The sequence below is a fragment of the Corythoichthys intestinalis genome, chromosome 3 (assembly GCF_030265065.1).
Source record: "Corythoichthys intestinalis isolate RoL2023-P3 chromosome 3, ASM3026506v1, whole genome shotgun sequence".
In the NCBI taxonomy this organism is placed as follows: Eukaryota; Metazoa; Chordata; class Actinopteri; order Syngnathiformes; family Syngnathidae; genus Corythoichthys; species Corythoichthys intestinalis.
This window is the reverse complement of record NC_080397.1, coordinates 54,287,452-54,308,629: the sequence shown is the minus strand read 5'-3', so window position 1 is coordinate 54,308,629 and position 21,178 is coordinate 54,287,452. Positions and strand designations below refer to the sequence as shown.

The 21,178-nt window shown below is 39.7% G+C and overlaps 1 protein-coding gene across 1 annotated transcript in view; it reads right to left on the bottom strand.

Moving 5' to 3' along the window:
* Positions 1 to 21,178, bottom strand: part of epg5 (ectopic P-granules autophagy protein 5 homolog (C. elegans)) — a 62,320-nt gene that overhangs the window by 35,220 nt on the left and 5,922 nt on the right. The window contains exons 3-19 of the mRNA XM_057831982.1: positions 17,914 to 18,174; positions 17,628 to 17,826; positions 14,088 to 14,224; positions 13,902 to 14,009; positions 10,598 to 10,671; positions 10,254 to 10,362; positions 6,580 to 6,694; positions 6,269 to 6,419; positions 5,993 to 6,154; positions 4,908 to 5,065; positions 4,638 to 4,789; positions 3,252 to 3,392; positions 3,020 to 3,181; positions 2,823 to 2,945; positions 2,486 to 2,748; positions 2,260 to 2,400; positions 2,014 to 2,158 (exon numbers count right to left, since the gene is read on the bottom strand). Of these exons, the coding sequence (XP_057687965.1) occupies positions 2,014 to 2,158; positions 2,260 to 2,400; positions 2,486 to 2,748; positions 2,823 to 2,945; positions 3,020 to 3,181; positions 3,252 to 3,392; positions 4,638 to 4,789; positions 4,908 to 5,065; positions 5,993 to 6,154; positions 6,269 to 6,419; positions 6,580 to 6,694; positions 10,254 to 10,362; positions 10,598 to 10,671; positions 13,902 to 14,009; positions 14,088 to 14,224; positions 17,628 to 17,826; positions 17,914 to 18,174 (2,601 nt within the window). The remainder of the gene's footprint in view (positions 1 to 2,013; positions 2,159 to 2,259; positions 2,401 to 2,485; positions 2,749 to 2,822; positions 2,946 to 3,019; positions 3,182 to 3,251; positions 3,393 to 4,637; positions 4,790 to 4,907; positions 5,066 to 5,992; positions 6,155 to 6,268; positions 6,420 to 6,579; positions 6,695 to 10,253; positions 10,363 to 10,597; positions 10,672 to 13,901; positions 14,010 to 14,087; positions 14,225 to 17,627; positions 17,827 to 17,913; positions 18,175 to 21,178) is intronic.

Sequence of the window (21,178 nt, the reverse complement as noted above, 5' to 3'; positions counted from 1 at the left end):
TTGGATTGAGCGAGCGACGTTGAAACGTGCAGAATGAATCGAAAACTAAATTTAGCGCAAGCTAATGCATTATTTCATTAACTCAAGGAATAGGATGAGCTGTATTTATCATTGTTTTCCTCGGGTTAGTCGGCGTCTCGGCGAGTAGAAGTGACAGCAGCGCGCAAACGGCGGATGAGTAGGCTGTGTGATGTTGTATGTAACGCAGCTCAGTGACATGTTCAAAAACAAACTTTACTGAGTGCGCAAAAAAAAAAAAATTTATTGGGTCGCATGCCTGAAAAAATTGAATTGAACTGAACTACTTGTCAATATTTTTGAAAATACTTTTTTTCCCGACGTTTATTATTTTTTCTTCACTATGAATCTTTTCAATTTCTATATAGATGTGTGTTCGAGAAGCTTGATTGCATGTAAATATATACCTTTGATAAGGTGATGGGTACAATACCTAACTTCACAAAGAGATATCCTCCAAACTCTTTTTGTGTTGGATAATATATATAATTTTTTTCTCACTATTTTGCACTGTACTGGACTGTCTCAGGAAATTAGAATACACAATATTCTAATTTTCTGAGACAGTCCTGTATATTGTTCTATGTAAAGGACGTCAGCCAAGGTCGGCCCCCCACATTTTTACCACGCCAAATCTGGTCCCCTTTGCAAAAAGTTTGGACACCCCTGCTTTAAATGGTGGATTAATGTACAGGACTGTCTCAGAAAATTAGAATATTGTGTATTCTAATTTCCTGAGACAGTCCAGTATATAACATGTTTTGACCATAGTATGTGTAAAGGCCAAAAACGCCTATGACCATAGCTGCTGTTTGTGTTGAATTGTCAAACATAAAACTATTCAATCTTATTTTTTTCCATTGAATGTTTATCCTAACAAGTTAAATATTATCAAGCTTCAAAACAGTTGGTCGAGCATGTTTGGTTGTCAGTGGGACATTAACATTACAAATTTTGAAAAAACATTTTGGGATTTTTTTGGTCTTTTTGGGTCCAAAATGTGGATTAAGGTTGGTCAGTGAAGAAAACAACAGTTTGGACATTAAGTTTAAGATATCCTGAAAAAAGGGACCCAACTTGGCCATTGTGAACAGTTTTTTCTTTGAAATATGAAGGCAACATCAAAGGCATGCAAATTCGGCCAAAATAGGCTTAGGTGTTAAAGGGTTAAACGAGACATGTCCAAAGTCCGGCCCGGGGGCCAAATGCGGCCCGTGGTCAAATTTCATCCGGCCCCCAGCCTCTGTCATAAAATCAATAACGTCTGGCCCGCACACAGACTTGATAAATTGGTCAGCAGTACTTCTATCAGCATATGAAGTAGCTTACACACTAAATGGTGCTCCTCATTTAGCCCCTAGAGGCAGCAGCACTCTGAGCAACATCACCCCGTGTGACCCTTTACTTCCAATTTTCTGGCGACAATCAACAAAAAAAAAAAGTTGACTGTAATGGCTGACGCTACAAGGATAAGTGGAAATTGGACTATTTCTTCACTAAAATACTCAACAACTGCATCTGCCTCATTTGCAAAAAAGGCAGTCGCTGTTTTTAAAGAGTTCAATGTGAGGCGATATTACCAAACAAGACACGCTGGCATGTACGACAAAATTACAGGGAAGATACGCAACGAGAAATTGAAGCAACTTGAAGCTAGTTTAACTTCACAACAGCAGTATTTTGCAAGAGCCCGAAAGTCGAAAGAGAACGCCACAAGGGCTAGTTGCGAGATTGTTAAAATTATTAATTAAAAAATAATAATAAAGCAAATGTAACACCCAGAATGGCTTGCTAAAATTTGCTTGAATATATTGTTCTGCGTAAAGGACGTCAGTCAAGGTCGGCCCCCCACATTTTTACCACACCAAATCTGGCCCCCTTTGCAAAAAGTTTGGACACCCCTGGGTTAAACTGTACACAAAAATAGCTTTCTGTAAAAATAAAAAATATATTTAATAACTGCAGATAATGACTGAGCGATTGTATATAACTTACCTGAATAACACTGTTCAGCAGTCGGACATTGTCTCCATAGGTTGTTCCAGTGAGGAGCGGCGCTACTCGATGTGTCACTTGTTGTGTCACACCTTGAGGACACACACTGTCGTACTGCAAGAATAACTGAATGCTACTTAGGAACCTGGCAAAAAAAGAGGAAAAAAAAGGACACAAAAAGCTAAGTCTTAGTGCGGAAGCTAATAGATACCCAAAGCATGAATGTTTGGCAAAAGGGATATTTACTGAGCGTTGCTGAGAAGGTAGAAACTAAGTGGGTAGATTTGAGGAAGGATGTTGTCCAAAAGGTGCACAGCTGCGCGCAGGTGCCGAGACTGAATCAAACTCTTTAACAAGCCGACTCCCTCAGTACAAAAGTGCTCCAGGCTAATGACAAATAAGTCATATAGATTTACTGTACTTCATTCTTTAACCTGGAAAAAAAAAACATCACAAATGCATCAGCCCATACCTGTGTCCCACTGTTGTCATGGCAATCGACAGGTATGCTCCAATAGGGATGCCTGCTTTTACAGCTCGGAGAACAGAGTGCATGCTGGGGGAGTGCGTGAGTTCTGCAGGCGGGACAGACCCCAAAGCAGGAGCTGACCAAGCCCCTTTTGGGTTCTGTGCATTGGCATGAAGCTTTAGCCTGAGTAAGAGCTGCCACGCCCATTGACTGAAAGAGGCCTCAGGGGAGACGCCTAAGCGAAGGACACTCGCAAGATATGACACCTGAAGAAAAAAAAAGACATTCTCAGGAAGCATCTGGAGAAGTTGAGCGCAATGGCTGTCTTAAAATGCATTACCTGTTTAATTCCTTCTGATATGAGACCACTATAGGGTTTGTCAGTCAGGTACTTTTGATACGCCTCAGCCACTAGCAGAGCCACTTCACTATGGAGTGATGATGACAAGGCCAAGGATCCATCCTGACAAACCAAACAGACTTTGTCATTTCAAACAAAAGTGTATATGAGACAAATGCGAAAACATTTAAAACCACCTGTGAGTATCCCCAGTTAAGACCCTCTAATATTACACAAGCCAGTCGATTCTCCACAGCAGACAGAGGATGCCGGAGCAACCACGCACCAATTACGCATATCTCCTCTGGCTGAGGACACCACAGGCTTAGGGGAAGCTCTTTACACAAGTACAGTGCCACCTATCACACAGAGAGGGTTGTGCAATGGAATACCTCAACTACATCGAAACTTTAAAACAATAGAACCAACCATGCCCACAGTCTGGATGGTTTCTCTCAGCCTTCCCAGTAGCACAGAAATAATAAAGGGATGGGCTGAGGCTATGGTAGCCAACAACTCTCTTCCAACCTTAGAGTAAATTTCTCTGGTGGATACGCTCACATAAGACACCTGTAAACAAAACAAAGTGATGTCAAACTGTTTTATACTGAACCCTTTTATTTAAACCTAGCATTAGTGCTAACAAGTCAAAAAATATACCGTATTTTTCGGACTATAAGTCGCAGTTTTTTCATAGTTTGGCTGGGGATGCGACTTATACTCAGGAGCGACTTATGTGTGAAACTATTAACACATTACTGTATAATTTCACATGTTATTTTGGTGTTTTGGAGTGACACTGATGGTTTGGTAAACTTGTTAGCATGTTCTTTATGCTATAGTTATCTGAATAACTCTTAATAGCTATGTTACGTTACCATACCGACCACGTTCTGCCTTTGGCAATGAGTGTTCAATTGTGTTATTGACTTTTTTATATTGAAATGCATGCTTTTAGTTTGTGGCGCTTTCACGCCCGAGTGGGGGCGCACTCGCACTTGTTTACAAGAAGAAGAGTGCTCACACGCCAGAAGAAGATGGACAGCTACGCAGCGACTGAGCGAGTGGGCGAGTTAGAGCGAAAAATACGGCTGCGAACTTACGTTCATTGTTTATGCTTGTAAAATATCTCTACAGAGGCAACGCCTGTAACATCTTTTCTGTTGTTGTGTGTTTTCCACCCGCAATCGGACACTTAAGAGTCAGTTGTGTGGTTGTTTGAACAATGTGCTAATGCTAGCGAACACATACTAACCGTTTGTGTCATTGCTGGAATAGCAGCTAATTATCATTTATTTACATTGATGCGAACCGGTTTGGTATTGAGGACGAAATGGATTTGTATTATTTCTATTTTTGGTTTCACTCTTCAAATCATGACGTCATAACGATGGACAAAATAAAGTCAGCAAATTATACGGACGTCCAGCATCGTCATTTGGGAGTTTAGCTCGCTGTATAGCCAGGACCGAGCTGTAGCTTCCTGGTGAGGACAGTACATTCGCATTTCGTTATTCATGCATCATGTAACATTATCATGCTGTACACTTATTCAGCATGTTGTTCTCTATTGTATTTTTATTTTAAATTGCCTTTCAAGATGACATATCTGTTCAATGTGTTGGATTTTATCAAGTAAATTTCCCCCAAAAATCTGACTTATACTCCTTTATATATGTTTTTTTTCCTCTTCGTTGGGCATTTTATGGCTGGTGCGACTTATAATCCAAAAATACGGTAACTGCAGCTGTTGTATTTTATCTCTATGGATAGTAATGACGAACAGAAACCTTCCTTTGCACACTCATCATATACCTGGTAAATGAGTAGAGTGATGGTTGTGACGAAAGCAGGATCAGAGTACTGTGTGGGTGTGGCCATGTGAGCAAGTGCAGTAAGGAGGGAGATACCGTCAGAGCTGTTAACCTCACACAACCACAGCTCAAACCTGTCTTGATGTTCTGGTTCTGCAAAAAATATGGTCAGCTCATGATCACCATGTTTAAGGCTTTCCAATACAAACTTAATGCAAATTGCAACCAGGTGGGCTGCAGTGATAGAGCCTAATGTAAATGCTTTAATCACCGCTTAAAGCTTGAATGCAGGCCTGGGTGTCATGAGAAGTACTAAGTGTTTCCACTCCTTCAGTTTCAGCACACTGCATTACATAAAGAATCCTCCAAAGCATGGGGCTGGATAGAGTCCCATATGGCATTTCAGACATGAATAACCAAATTCCCAACCTGTAAAAGAAAAAGAAGAGTACCGTAATTTTCGGACTATAAGCACGCCTGACCATACGCTGCCACCCACCAAATTTGACCCGAAAACAGCATTTGTTCATAGGTAAGCTGCACTGGACTATAAGTATCAGCTGTCCCGACTGCATTATAGGATATTTACACCAAAAGATATTAACCGATAACACGTTATTTGACAGCAACATTAGACCAAATGAACCACCATGAAGCTTTGAACCTTTCATGGCTTCAAGAATCTTCATTTGGCCATCACTGCTCCCTTTGGGGAGACAGTCAATCTCTGCTGTCAACACTGTTGTCGTCCACATGCCTCCTAGCATGCATTGCGGCACTACAGATGTAAATAACAATCAAAATTCATGATCTGTGTTAATTATTCCTTCAGTTACTGTTCCAGTTGTTTCATTAGTTGCTAGTTATGGTATTTGGTAACACTTTATTTGACACTGGAACCATTAGACTGTCATAAGACGATCATAATTATGACATGACACTGCTGTGAGCATTAATGAATGCTTATGACAGATGTCATTTTGTGGCATCTGGCAAATTATCTCACTATTAAATGGATGTTCAGGGCCGCTGCATCGTTTAACTTTTTAAACATTGGCTGTAGTCGCTATGGCAACTCGTTGTGTTGTGTGCCGTTCTAAGCAGCATGAGTTGATTTGAGAGGACTCACCCAATGAAGAATTTAATAAACAATTATACTTTGGAGAAAAAAAGGGAAAAATCATGTCTATATTATATCTCTTTCCAATGCTAAATCTGAATAAATACATTGAACCCAATGAACCGCGAAAACGATGGATCATTGTATAGCTTTCACAAACTTTAATGTGCTTTGGAATGATACTAAATGCCTGAAAAATCCAGGAAATGTTCAAAACAAAAACTGCAGCATCAAACCTTTTGCTTCTGAGAACATGCAGGACAGCCCTGAGAAATAGATGATCATATTCCACCTGCAGCTTTTCCAGAGGTAAAGAGTGCACGTGTGTGCTGGATCCACTAGTACCAGTCACACTAACATATTGTGCCCAATGATCACTGACATAACACAGGGTCATCCTGCAAGGGAGAAAGACAATGACACGATCACATTGTCTGACAGCATATTGTTGATTCGACAAAACCTCTGTGTTTTTTTTTTTCAAATGTGCATACTCCAAAGGGTACACTAACCGAATCATGTGTCCTATTCGTTTCACAAGCTGTCTGTATCGGGCCCTGTTATAGGTTTGTAGGCCGAGGGCGAGAATTTCAATGAGTGAAGAGGCAAAAGCGAACACACGCATCATCTTTTGGCTTGAGTACCCGTGAGACTCATAGGCACCTACAAACCAATTGTTGAGTTAGTTCATCTAGGAAAAAATACTGAGAAAAATCAAAGACACTGCAGTAGGTGTGCATTGGGGGTCACTGTGGCACATCATGGTCACGACTGATCCCTTAATTACAGCTTTAAAAGACAAAAGTAAACATGCACACATTACCATGCTTGCTCATCCCCAGCATGTGTGAATAGAGCTGCTGGAACGGGAACTGGGTCATAAAGGAGACAAGGTCATCCTCACACAGCAGCAACCAACTGCTTTCTGGGTCCTCATCCTAAAAAGGAGGACAGCATGTTTGATTAAATTTGGTGTTCTGTAAAAATACTGATACCTAAATTCGGTTCAGCACGCTTTTTTAAAAGAGCTCTAAGAGTGAGTCAGTTGACAGGAACAAAGACCAGAACATGTTGTTGTTTTGATTGTCTGAACAGATTTGTTTGAAAGGACAAAAATCAAAACATCAGGAAAATACAAAATATATTAAATGTTCTGGAACAGTAGCAAAAATAAGTGTTCCCTTGCAAAATGTCACACTTCACCAGTTTATACATTGTTGCATGATTTTTAACTCATTGGCTGCCATTGACGGTGTAGCAGTGATCATTTACTATGATTACTGCTACCTCTCCCCATCAAAAATATGACATAAAGTGATCCCCTTTTTCCTGGTAAATCGGAACCGATCCCCGCGATAATCGAAAATCCACGAAGTAGAGAGGGAGCTTATTTACATTAAAAAAAACATACTTTTTGTGTGTGCAATGTATTTATTCAGATTTAGCATTGGAAAGAGATACATATCAGACATGTTTTTGCCTTTTTTTCCCCCAAAGTATCATCGATGACATAAATGCGTCGACGAGCACACCGCCGCCGATGGTTATTAAAGGGTTAAAAAATACACTCACCGGCCACTTTATTAGGTACACCTGTCCAACTGCTTGTTAACACTTAATTTCTAATCAGCCAATCACATGGCGGCAACTCAGTGCATTTAGGCATGTAGACATGGTTTAAGACAATCTCCTGCAGTTCAAACCGAGCATCAGTATGGGGAAGAAAGGTGATTTGAGTGACTTTGAACGTGGCGTGGTTTTTGGTGCCAGAAGGGCTGGTCTGAGTATTTCAGAAACTGCTGATCTACTAGGATTTTCACGCACAACCATCTCTAGGGTTTATAGAGAATTGTCCGAAAAAGAAAAAATATCCAGTGAGCGGCAGTTCTGTGGGCGGAAATGCCTTGTTGATGCCAGAGGTCAGAGGAGAATGGCCAGACTGGTTCGAGCTGATAGAAAGGTAACAGTGACTCAAATAACCACCCGTTACAACCAAGGTAGGCAGAAGAGCATCTCTGAATGCACAGTATGTCGAACTTTGAGGCAGATGGGCTACAGCAGCAGAAGACCATGCCGGGTGTCACTCCTTTCAGCTAAGAACAGGAAATTGAGGCTACAATTTGCACAAGCTCATCGAAATTGGACAATAGAAGATTGGAAAAATGTTGCCTGATCTGACGTGTCTCGATTTCTGCTGCGACATTCGGATGGTAGGGTCAGAATTTGGAGTCAACAACATGAAAGCATGGATCCATCCTGCCTTGTGTCAACGGTTCAGGCTGGTGGTGGTGGTGTAATGGTGTGGGGAATATTTTCTTGGCACTTTCTGGGCCCCTTGGTACCAATTGAGCATCATTGGAACGCCACGGCCTACCTGAATATTGTTGCTGACCATGTCCATCCCTTCATGACCACAATGTACCCAACTTCTGATGGCTACTTTCAGCAGGATAATGCGCCATGTTATAAAGCTGGAATCATCTCAGAGTGGTTTCTTGAACATGACAATGAGTTCACTGTACTCAAATGGCCTCCACAGTCACCAGATCTCAATCCAATAGAGCATCTTTGGGATGTGGTGGAACGAGAGATTCGCATCATGGATGTGCAGCTGACAAATCTGCACCAACTGTGTGATGCCATCATGTTAATATGGACCAAACTGTCTGAGGAATGCTTCCAGCACCTTGTTGAATCTATGCCACGAAGAATTGAGGCAGTTCTGAAGGCAAAAGAGGGTCCAACCCGTTACTAGCATGGTGTACCTAATAAAGTGGCCGGTGAGTGTATATGCGTGGAAAGTTGAGAATGGCGGACTCTCAGGATTCAAGCGGGAAAAGCGGCACAAAGCCAAAAAAAGCGCCCTAGAGTGACTATAGTATGGACTTATTTTAACGAAACAAAGAAGGGTACACTGTCGCGTGCTAAGCTTGCATACCACGGCAGCATGCCGCCATGAATGAACACCTGAAGTGCTTCACCCAGGTATAATTGTTGAAAATGAAAGGAGAAAACAAGCTGGCGGATCCTAAGTTCAAATAATGATATTTTTTATTGAAGTTGCCTGTATGTGGGTCATAAGACAGAGTATTAGGGGCTAATGTCGGGCTAATTTAGCTGAATAAGCAGCTACGCACTTTACGTAGCGTTGCCGCCGCTGTTATAATCAACAATATTGAAAGCATCTTGTGTTTTAGAATCGGAAATCCTTATTATTTTGCTTCATCTAGATCAAATCATAATCAGCAGAAGAGTTTATACTGCTGCTTCGTTGTAGCTCCCCGCGAAGGTACATGTATGTAAAGTGCGTAGCCTAGCGTAGCTACATTATTCCTACTTAATAATGCGACATTTGTTTCTTGCAGCAATATTTCAACTTTAATCTCGTTCTTTTTTAAATTTATTTATTTATTTGGCCCTAATACTCAGTTGTAGCGTCGTATCAACGTGCATCATTAAGTTTCTTCACTCCAGTGATACGTGACATTTATTTATCTACTCTGCTGGTGCTCACTCTAATGCTGAGAACAATAAAGACAAACCACAACAAGAGAAAATAGGAATTTTTTTTAAATCTTGCTGGAAAAGTGAAGTCACAGTTTTCTGAACCTGTTTACACTCCATTCTTCTGAACAAGTTAATGCGATCAGCATTTCACTTCATTGTTTATTTGTGAAATATTATTGTTATTTACGTGTTTATTTGTACTTTAATAAAGAATTTAAGTGTTCCAAAATGTATTTGTGAATTAATTAAAAAAAAAAAAAAAAGTTCATTAAATGGTAAATGGTGTTTTAAAATTATTAGACTAGTCAGCTAACTAATCGTTAAAAAGGTCTGCAGACTAATCGGGGTAAAAATAATTGTTTGGGACAGCCGTACTATGTATATTTCAATAAATGGTTTTTAAGCACTTCAAAGGTAACAATTATTATAAGTTTGAAACATGTTACTTTCCCACCAAATTATTTTCAAACAAGAACAATTTAGAAAATGCTTATCTTTCTTAAATGCTTTATTGAGTGAGTCCATTCAAATCCGCTCATGCTGCTCACTTGCACACACATAATGAGTGGCCACAGCACACTACTGCTAGTGCTTAACAAGCTAAACGACTTGGCGCCTTTGAAGGTAGTGCTCCCGAGCTTCTCCGGCAAGATCAAAGCTTCAACGCCTGTCAATCATCGTTAACTTTAACAACTCCACCTATCTGTTGAGCAGGAAAAGCAGCAGGGAAGCGAGTGACAGTGCTGTACGTGATCGGATCAGGACACCTCTATTAAATACTATACTGTATCTATGTATTTTTTTTTATTTTTTTTATTTGAAAGAAAAAAAAATCGGCGATGGACTGAGGGCGCGAAGTAGCGAGGGATCACTGTGTATCATCATCAATGGCACTGAAGAATAATATTTCATGCTTTAATAATTTGCCTTTCCTGTTGCAAATGGCTCTGTTTCTTTGTGTGCCAAGTGTGAAAGATGAGCTACATCTACCTCTTCTCCTCCTTCATCCACAAGAGTCCAGTTGCCCGATTCAGGTCCAGACGACGCTGAATTTAGGTTCTCACATGGTTTCATATGGGTCAGAAACTCTGCACGATGTCTAAAGAATACAAATGCATGTGTACTTCATATCCAGTTCTATGCTTTTATTCAGATAGAAATATTTAAGGAATTCAACAAAAACAACATTAAGAGTTGTGCACCTCCCATTGAAACAATGTAACTAACCAATATATTTAAACACCTTAATTTACTGGGAAAGATTAATAGTTAAAAACATAATTTATTGTGAATGTGCAGGAATACTTGGGCAATGAAAGTATTTCTTTACTTACCGAGCAGGTGACATAAGAATTGCCAAAGCTTGCATGAAGTCCTGGACTCCACAGGTGTTCCCTTTCACTTTGATCTGAGCACATCACAATGAAATTTTATATAGAGAATGTAGTAGGAATGTCCATGATTCGATCACGGCATTTTCAGAGGAACAATACCGGGTAAAAAAGATCGGGTTTTAAAGATGCATTATTTTGAGTATTAACTCATTGGCTGCCATTGACACGATAGACATCCAATGCAATTTGACAGGGGGGTTATACAAAAAGTAAAGGAAATCATAACAAAGATACTAGAGCTGTCCCGACTAGTCGACATAGTCGACGTCATCGATGACGTAAATCCGTCGACGAGCACAACATCCCGTCGATGGTTAATGAAGGGTTAAAAAAATATATGCGCGGAAAGTTCAGAATGTCGGATGCCCTGTATGCAAGCGGGGAAAGCGGCACAAAGCTAAAAAAGCGCACCAGAGTGTCCAAAACATTGACTTATTTCAAAGAAATAAAAGAGGGTACACTCTTGTGTCCTGTCTCTTCACTGCCAAGCTTGGCTGCACGTCGGCCGTGAATAAACACCTCAAGCGCCGTCACCTTTTGTAAAAAAATTTTTTTGCATTTTTTGTACACCAGAGGGTGCTGTCGCTTTACTAAATAATAATGTTTCATTGACAATGGGCCTATAAGTGCTATTAGTATTGCTAACTGAAAGGTTTATTTCATGTTATTGTTTATTTTATGGTATAGAAAATTATATAACGTTAAAAGGTCATAAATATATACAGTATATACAGCGATTGCACTCAAGGAAGAGATTGTCAATTATAAGGTAATAAATTAAGGTAAAGGCAATTCATATAGGCAATTCATTGATATATAAATAAGGTTTAAAAGGAAAAAGGTGACAAGTTTTCGTTAATTTCTAATTGTGTTGTTTTATTTGTGTGCACCGTAGCTCTTACAGTGTGATTACATAAGGATGGAATAAACGTTGTAAACCATCAGTTTAAGAGACCATCTTTTCAATCGGGATGCTACACTAGTTAATTCTATCAGCATTTGAAGTCATTGTTTATTTGTGATTTATTATTGTTATTTACGTGTTTATTTGTACTTTAGTAAATAATTTAAGTGTTGCAATATGTTTTTTGTGAATTGATAAGCGTCAACCAAAATTTCATTGCTAAATTAGTAAACAAAAATAAAAAAAACAACATTTTTTAAAAAAAATTATTAGATTAGTCGACTAATCGTAAAAATAGTTGGCTGACTAATCGGGAGAAAATTAGTCGTTTGGGACAGCCCTAAAAGATACCTCAATTTATCACATTGGATGACCAACTTTATTTTTTATTCATGTAAAACAAAATATTTGAATGTAATTTGTTTGCAACCTTATTTTGTGCTGCACAACTGACTTGCAGAAATAAAGATTGAATCATTTTTTTCTTAATTCACTGAACAACACTGAACTTTATTCAAATTGGAGGGAAAAAAAGAAATGGAGATCTGTCCCCCAATACATTTCCGAGGTATCGGATCGGGCCTCAGTGTCGACAGATCTCCTCAAAATCAGGTGACTCGGACTCACGTGCAAAAATATATGATCAGGACATCCCTAATATATAGTCCTGTATATACTAGAGGCCAAAAGTATTGGCACTCCTGTAATTCTGTCAGATAATGCTCAATTTCTCCCAGAAAATGAGTGCGATTACAGATGCTTTGGTAGTAATATCTTTATTTATTTTGCTTGTAATGAAAAAACACAAAAGAAAATGGAAAAAAAAAAAATCATTTTCATTTTACACAAGACCCCAAAAATGGGTCGGACAAAAGTATTGGCACCCTTTGAAAAATGATGAGATGCTTCTCTAATTTGTGTAATTAACAGCATCTGTTACTCACCTGTGGCACATAACAGGTGGTGGCAATAACTAGATCACACTTGCAGCCAGTTAAAATGGCTTAAGGTTGACAGAACCTCTGTCCTGTGTCTTTGTGTGTACCACATTGAGCATGGAGAAAAGAAAGACCAAAGAACTGTCTAAGGATTTGAGAAGCAAAATTGTGACGAAGCATGGGCCACAAGTCCATCGCCAAAGACCTGAATGTTCCTGTGTCTACCATGCGCAGCGTCATCAATATGTGTAAAAGCCTATGGCGCTGTGGCTAACCTGCATAGATGTGGATGGAAAAGAAAAATTGACGAGAGATTTCAACGAAAGATTGTTCAGATGCTGGATAAAGAACCTCGACTAACATTCAGACAAGTTCAAGTTGTCCCGCAGTCCGAGGGTACAACCGTGCGAACCCGTTCTACATGTCGGCGTCTGAATGAAAAGGGACTGTGTGGTAAGATACCCAGGGAGACTCCACTTCTGACATAGAGACATCAAAAAGTTGGAGTTTGCCAAAACTTACCTGAGACAGCCAAAAACGTTTTGGAAGAATGTTCTCTGATCAGATAGGACAAAAGTAGAGCTTTTTGGGAAAAGGCATCAACATAAGAGTTTACGGGCAAAAAAACGAGGCCTTCAAAGAACACGGTGCCCTCAGTCAAACATGGCGAAGGTTCCCTGATGTTTTGGGGTTGCTTTGCTTCCTCTGGCACTGGCTTGCTCTACCGTGTGCGTGGCATGATGAAGTCTGAAGATTACAAGATTACAATAAGACCTACAAATTTTGCAGCATAATGTAGGGCCCAGTGTGAGAAAGCTGGGTCTCCCTCAAAGGTCATGGGTCTTCCAGCAGGACAATGACCCAAAACACACTTTAAAAAGCACTAGAAAATGGTTCGAGAGAAAGCACTGGAGACTTCTAAAGTGGCCAGCAATGAGTCCAGACCTGAATCCCATAGAACACCTGTGGAGAGATCTGAAAATGGCAGTTTGAAAAAGGCACCCTTCAAATCTAAGAGACCTAAATCAGTTGGCCAAAGAACAATGGTCTAAAATTCCAGCAGAGCATTGTAAAAAACTCATTTATGGATACCGGAAGCGGTTGTTTGCAGTTATTTTGTCTAGGTTGTGCTACCAAGTATTAGGCTGAGGGTGCCAATACTTTTGTCCGGCATTTTTGGAGTTTAGTATAAAATGATCATAATTTAAATTTGTTTTTCATTCTCTTTTGTGTTTTTTCATTGCAAGCAAAATGAATGAAGATATTACTACCAAAGCATTTGTAATTGCAATCATTTTCTGGGAGAAATTAAGCATTTTCTGACAGAATTGCAGGAGGTCCACTACTTTTGGTTAGTAGTGTTTGTAATGATAATCGAGAAAAGAACATTTTCACAACCAACCTGAAGGAAGGGGGCAGCCCACTTGCCAACCCCAGCAGGACAGCACAGCAAATGACACAGCAAGAACAGGTGCTCTCCTGACCCTCCAACATGTAGCAGCACTGCCACCTGCAGAGTCAAAAACATGAAAAATAAGCAGTGGAGGAGGAAAACACACTCAAAACGGTGTATAATGTGCAGAATTACCAGTATTTCCATCCAGTGATGAATGTCTGCCTGAAATTGTGTATCATCAAGGACTCTTCGCATGAAACTAAAGAGGACGCTGATGGCATCTTTCAATGGTTGAATAGAACATGGCTGTCTTTGGTTAGGAGAACATTCTGATTGGAAAAAATACATAGACAACAAAGAGTTAAGCAGGGCATGTTCACTGTTTGCATACCCTGTTGATCTGACAGCTATTGTCGCTTGCCTGTGTGCGTGTTCTGCTTTAATGTGCAGGTGTTTGACAAAGAAGATTGAGTAGAGCAGTGTTTCACACACATTTTACAGCAAGTACAACATCAAAGCATACACTATAAAAAACAATTTTTGTGGGTTGTAATTATGATCCATATAAATTATACTAAAAGTACTTTGGTAAGCAAGTGAACTGCATTAAATTAGTTAAAATTAACTCTCTTTACCCAATTTTAATCAGTTTAAACTTCAACTTCAACAAACAAGATAATATCTACTCAAAAATATTAGGTGTGTGCTCAAGGCTGCGCATAAGCCAGCGCGTCTTCTTTAAAATTGGAAGGAGGACCGTTTAATTTGGCGAGGCACTCCAACTTGGATGGCATCGTATCGTAACAGGCAAGTTTGAACTTACTGTTCCTTTTAAAACTGACAATGTGAAAACATTAAAATGCCTGGTATGCTGCGTTTAAGAAGCCCCAATAGTAAAAATATTTGTTTATTATATTTTATTCGTGGGTTTCGACAGTCATTCCTGATAGCTAGCTAAAAGCTACAGTTGTGGTCAAAAGTTTACATACACTTTTGAAGAACATAATGTCATGGCTCTCTTGAGTTTCCAGGTATTTCTACAACTGTGATTTTTCTCCGATAGAGTGATTGGAACAGATACTTCTTTGTCACAAAAAACATTCATGAAGTTTGGTTCTTTTATGACTTTATTATGGGTTAACAGAAAAAGTGATCAAATCTGCTGGGTCAAAAAATATACATACAGCAACATGAATTAGCAATTTCTTGTGAGTGATTATAGACTTGAACAATCATTGACTTGAACAAGTCAGGAAAGTAACTTGGAGCCATTTCAAAGCAGCTGCAGGTCCCAAGAGCAACAGTGCAAACAATTGTTTGTAAGTATAAAGTGCATGGCACTGTTTTGTCACTGCCACGATCAGGAAGAAAACGCAAGCTATCACCTGCTGCTGAGAGAAAATTGGTCAGGAGGGTGAAGATTCAACCGAGAATCGCCAAAAAGCAGATCTGCCAAGAATTAGAAGTTGCTGGAACACAGGTGTCAGTGTCCACAGTCAAGCGTGTTTTGCATCTCCATGGACTGAGAGGCTGCTGTGCAAGAAGGAAGCCCTTGCTCCAAAAGCGGCACCTTAAGGCTCGACTGAAGTTTGCTGCTGATTACATGGACAAAGATAAGACCTTCCGGAGGAAAGTTCTGTGGTCAGACAAAACAAAAATCGAGCTGTTTGGCCACAATGCCCAGCAATATGTTTGGGGGAGAAAAGGTGAGGCCTTTAACCCCAAGTACACCATGCCTACCGTCAAGCACAGTGGTGGTAGTATTATGCTGTGGGGCTGTTTTGCTGCCAATGGAACTGGTGCTTTACAGAGAGTAAATGGGATAATGAAGAAGGAGGATTACCTTCAAATTCTTCAAGATAACCTAACGTCATCAGCCCGAAGATTGGGTCTTGGGCGCAGTTGGGTGTTCCAACAGGACAATGACCCCAAACACACATCAAAAGTGGTAATGGAATGGCTAAATCAGGCTAGAATTAAGGTTTTCGAATGGCCTTCCCAAAGTCCCATTGAGAACTTGTGGACAATGCTGAAGAAACAAGTCCATGTCAGAAAGCCATCAAATTTAACTGAACTGCACCAATTCTGTCAAGAGGAGTGGTCAAAGATTCAACCAGAAGCTTGCCAGAAGATTGTGGATGGCTACCAAAAGCGCCTAATTGAAGTGAAAATGGCCAAGGGACATGTTACCAAATATTAGCGCTCCTGTAGGTATATTTTTGACCCAGCAGATTTGATCACTTTTTTCTGTTCACCCATAATGAAGTCATAAAAGAACCAAACTTCATGAATGTTTTTTGTGACAAAGAAGTATCTGTTCCACTCACTCTATCAGAGAAAAATCAGAGTTGTAGAAATAACTGGAAACTCAAAAGAGCCATGACATTATGTTCTTCACAAGTGTATGTAAACTTTTGACAACAACTGTAGCTGCTTTTTAGAGCATAGCAACACGAGTTGCTGGTAATAATGTGGCTTAATTTGAACCATTAACCTTTTTTTTTGATTTTCAGTTATGGCGTACAGTATTGTCAAATGTTTTGTCCTTCAGTACAATATAGTGACCCTGGGCTGCTACTGAGGCGTGTAAATGGCAGTAATGGCGGCAACCACGAGAGGCCAAAACAACTCGGATTAGACAATATGTATTAAGGAACAACTCATCAGCAAGTTATCCAATAGCCTGATAATGATCCTGATTATTTGATTCAAGTGTGTTGAAACAGGGAGACGTGGATTTAAGCATCTATTCACAAAAATTTAACGGAAAAAGCTCATTGTTTACATTTGGCGGCCGCTAATTTACTTACAGACTTTTTCTTGTATACAATGACTTCAGGGTAAAACAAACTTAATTAGACTTGTAATAATTTAGTTAATATTTAAATAAACATTTATAAAAAATAAAAAAATTGAAACGGTAAAATATACAATACAATACACTACAACCATGAGTAATTAATACTCAATTTTAATAGGTATTAAGTGATATTATCTGTTTAAAAAGGTTAATTAAACCTTACCCAAATTATTTGAGTACATTGTTGTTGATGTATTTAGGTAATATTTACTAAGTAAAATTAACTAAACTTTACACTATCAAACTGAGTGTACATTTTCGCCTCAATTTTATTGAGTAAATTCTATAGGTTGTTTTTTTACAGTGTACTTAGCCCTTGCCATTGACGGCGCTAGACGTCCAATCTGTTTTGATTGGTAGAGGCTGGCAGCGAATGATCGCCTCTTAATAACTGTTCACTGCAAGCTCTCCCAGTTCAAATGAATTGGAAATTTATCGCTGTCAATAGAAGGCAAAGAGTTAACTTAAAATGACCAAAATGTTCAGAAAATAACTAAGGCATTGCTTTTAGATATATTATAAAGGCACAGTTTGAGCATTAACACTACACAAACTAGACTTTAGAAAATAAATTAAATCTACATAAGGATTGAGTGAAATGGTATTACCCTTATTCATTGTTTCTAAATGTTTCCTAAATGCTTGAAAAGAAACCATTCTTTAAATTACATCTGAACCTTTTCGTTGTTTTTAAGTTGAATACAACTGAACTGTTGATGGTTAATGCACTGTAACGGGTTGAAAGGGGCTGTTTAATTTAGTCACTCTTTGGTGTACCACTACATGAGTATACATTAAATTTCTTCATAAAAATTAATAAAATAGACAATTTGGGATAGGCAAGGCTTTGTGTCAGTGTATGTACATATTACCTTTTAATAGGCGGTACAAGAAGAATTCCACCTGGAGGCGTGAAAGCAGAGCAGTATAAGCATGTAGTGCAACCTTCTGATGCAAAAGTTCACTGCGAATTTCAAAGAGTTTGCTCAGCTCAGCCAGCACACTATGACTGAATTCTGCCTGCTGGAAGCGATGGTATCCACACACTTTCGATTGATCTGCACACAATCCCTTTAAAGAAGAAATGTAAACATATCAGCAAATTATCACTTATTTTACTGCATATTTGTGCTCAGTAAGGTTTTGGAGACACTGAACCTGAAGTGTTAACTGTTCATCTCTGAAGCTCCATAGACGATTCTGAGTGCTTTTGCAGTCTGACGACTGCGTGTGTAATTGTGTGTGAGATTGGGTCAGCTGTCTGCGACATCGCCAGTAGTTTTGTAGAAGTTCGGCTAATTCGTGACTCTCCTGTCGAGCGAGCGCACAGAACTGAGCTGTGCATACTTCGACGCCTTCGAGCCAAGTTCGTAACCCTCCTCCAGGCTCCCAAACGCTCAGCTGCTCCAAAGAGAATGGCTGCAAAAATCAAGTGAGGTTATTACTTAATTTAAACCTTTTAATGACAGTAAATCATCACACAGTGTTTCAAAATATGTTGTTTGTTGACAGTTAGCCTAAATAGTCTAAAATCTGGACGTTAGGAACAGCATGAAAAACACAACCGCCACATTAGAACTTGCGGTGCAACGGTTTGCGGTTCAAAGCCGAACCGTACGGTTTGCCCTGTACGGTTCAATACGCCTTTATGAACCGCGCTTTTTCGGTTTTGCAATTAATGTATTCCGAATGTGGAATGAATTGATCGAGCTCTGTGTGCCTGTGTGTGACGTGAAGCACCGCTGGGGAGAAATTCCCGCCCCGCAAGTAAATGTCGATCGCTGTGTCATAGAAGCCGAGTAACGCCCTCTCTCGCTTACAAGCGAAGTGAAAGTGAAACAAGAAAGAAAACAAATAGCTATGGCGAGCGGAGGAGTGGAGAGACTGAATTTTGAGGAATCACCGGCTTCTTTCAAATCTGCAGTGTGGCAACATTTTGGTTTCCCCGTGGACTACAATGCGGAGGGAGAGAAAATATTGGGAAAAAAAAAATTGCAAGCATTGCTCAGCGCTTGTTCCCCATGCTAATGCTAGCAAATAACACTTTTATAACATGACTCCGGCACCTCAGCCGGCATCACCCACAGATACCACTTTCTCAGGGCAGGACAACCCCGAAGATGACACCAGTGAAAACACACGGCGGGGTTCGTTAATTTATTTGCAACGCTTGACCCGCGTTACATTGTTCCCTCGCGGACATATTTCTCCAACAACGTAATCCTCGACATTTATGAAATGGCACGCAAAGCCATCGAAGATGATTTCGCTAAAGCACATAGTTTTGCCCTGAACACTGATAGTTGGAAGTTGGACGTCCCGTGCTACAGAGTGCTACTACCTAACTGTGACGGTCTACTATAATTCATAACTGTCAAGTTGTACGGTCTCGTCGTAATTTGTACAAGTGAGCACTCATTTTTAAATGTGTACGCCAGGGGTGTCCAAACTTTTTGCAAAGGGGGCCAGATTTGGTGTGGTAAAAATGTGGGGGGTCGACCTTGGCTGACGTCCTTTACGCAGAACAATATATTTAAGCAAATTTTAGCAAGCCATTCTGTGTGTCACATTTGCTTTATTATTTTTTTTTCAATTAATAATTTCAACAATCTCGCAACTAGCGTTCTGTTTCGACTCTCGGGCTCTTGTGAAATACTGCTGTTGTGAAATTAAACTAGCTTCAAAAGTTGCTTCAATTTCTCGCTGCGTATCTTCCCCGTAATCTTGTCGTACATGTCAGCGTGCCTTGTTTGGTAATATCGCCTTACATTGAATTCTTTAAAAACAGTGACTGTCTCTTTGCAAATGAGGCAGACACAGTTGTTGCGTATTTTATGAAAGAAATAGTCCAAATTCCACCTATCCTTGAAGCGTCAGCCGTCGCACTCAACTTTTTTTTGTTGTTGATTGTCGCCATTTTAGAAAATTGGAAGTCAAGGATCAGACGGGATAATGTTGCTCAGCGTGCTGCTGCCTTTTAGTGGGTAAATGAGCAGCAGCATTTAGTGTGTAAGCTATTTCATATGCTGGTAGCAGTATTGCTTACCAATTTATTAAGTCTGTGTGCGGGCCAGACGTTATTGATCTAATGACAGAGGCTGGGGGCCGGGTGAAATTTGACCACGGGCCGCATTTGGCCCCCGGGCCGCAGTTTGGACATGTCTGGTGTACGGCGTACGTTACGTTCAAAATCTGCACGTTTTTCGTGCATTACTTTTTTTTTTTTTTTCATCCGTTCGGATTTGGTCGCCGTTTCTGCAACGAGCCAATGTTTGTTAATATGTTGGTTGAATGAAGCAAGAAAAGAAAGAGAAAAGAGACACGGAGAAGGAAGACTGTTTGTTGAGACGCTGTAGCAAACGCGATGCTGGGCTAGGTGGCTCCAATATTTCCGCCGACAGCATACAATCTGCGCCTAGATATCTCATGCATATAGAACTACATGCGAAATGACAGACTCGGTAGCGTTAGTAAACAGCCGCCATTTTAGAGCAGTAAACTTCTCAGAAAGGCTCTGTTGTAGTAAACCTTACAAGCGAACCTAAGCAACATTTTATCTAAAATATTTCTAAATCGGCAAAATAGTCTATCTTTAAAGGATGAAACAGTTTTAAAATTTTCACATGTCGAAAGTAGACAGAAGGGAACTAATGCAAAAATGGGAGCAATTTTATCAACTTTAACGGTTGATTACAACATTAAATGACCGCCAAACATAGCCAGTGTTGTTAATAACGGCGTTACAATATAACGGCGTTACTAACGGCGTTATTTTTTTCAGTAGTGGGTAATCGAATTAATTACTTTTCTCATCTTGGCAACGCTGTTACCGTTACTGAGGACGGAAAGGCATGCGTTACTATATTGGCCGAAAAGTCTGAGTGAGACGGACTCACCGAGACGCTCCGTATGTTATGGTAGATATGGTAGACATGGTAGATATCACATGTACTGTACATAGATATAACTAGATGCAAAATGACAGACATGGCACTAAATGAGTTAGTAGACAGCCGCCATCTTAAAGCAGTAGACTTTTTAGGACGGCTCTGTTGTAGAGAACCTTCCTAGCGAACCTAAGTAACTTTTTATCTAAAATACTTCTAAATCGGCAAAATCTTGACTTGAATCTATCTTTAAATGATGAAACAGTTTTAAAACTTTCATATGTCGAAAGTAGAGAGAAGGGAACTAATGCAATAATGGGAGCAATTTTAACAACTTTTGACAGTTGATTCAGGGTAAAGGGTAAATTAGGGTAAAGAATTGGGCTCGGGCCAATTGTACCAAAAACCTTCACAAAAAACTTCACATAGCGTGGCCAATGTTTATATATATATATATATATATATATATATATATATATATATTTTTTTTTTTAATTTAATTTTTTTTTGGGGGGAGAGAGAAAAAAAAAAGTAAT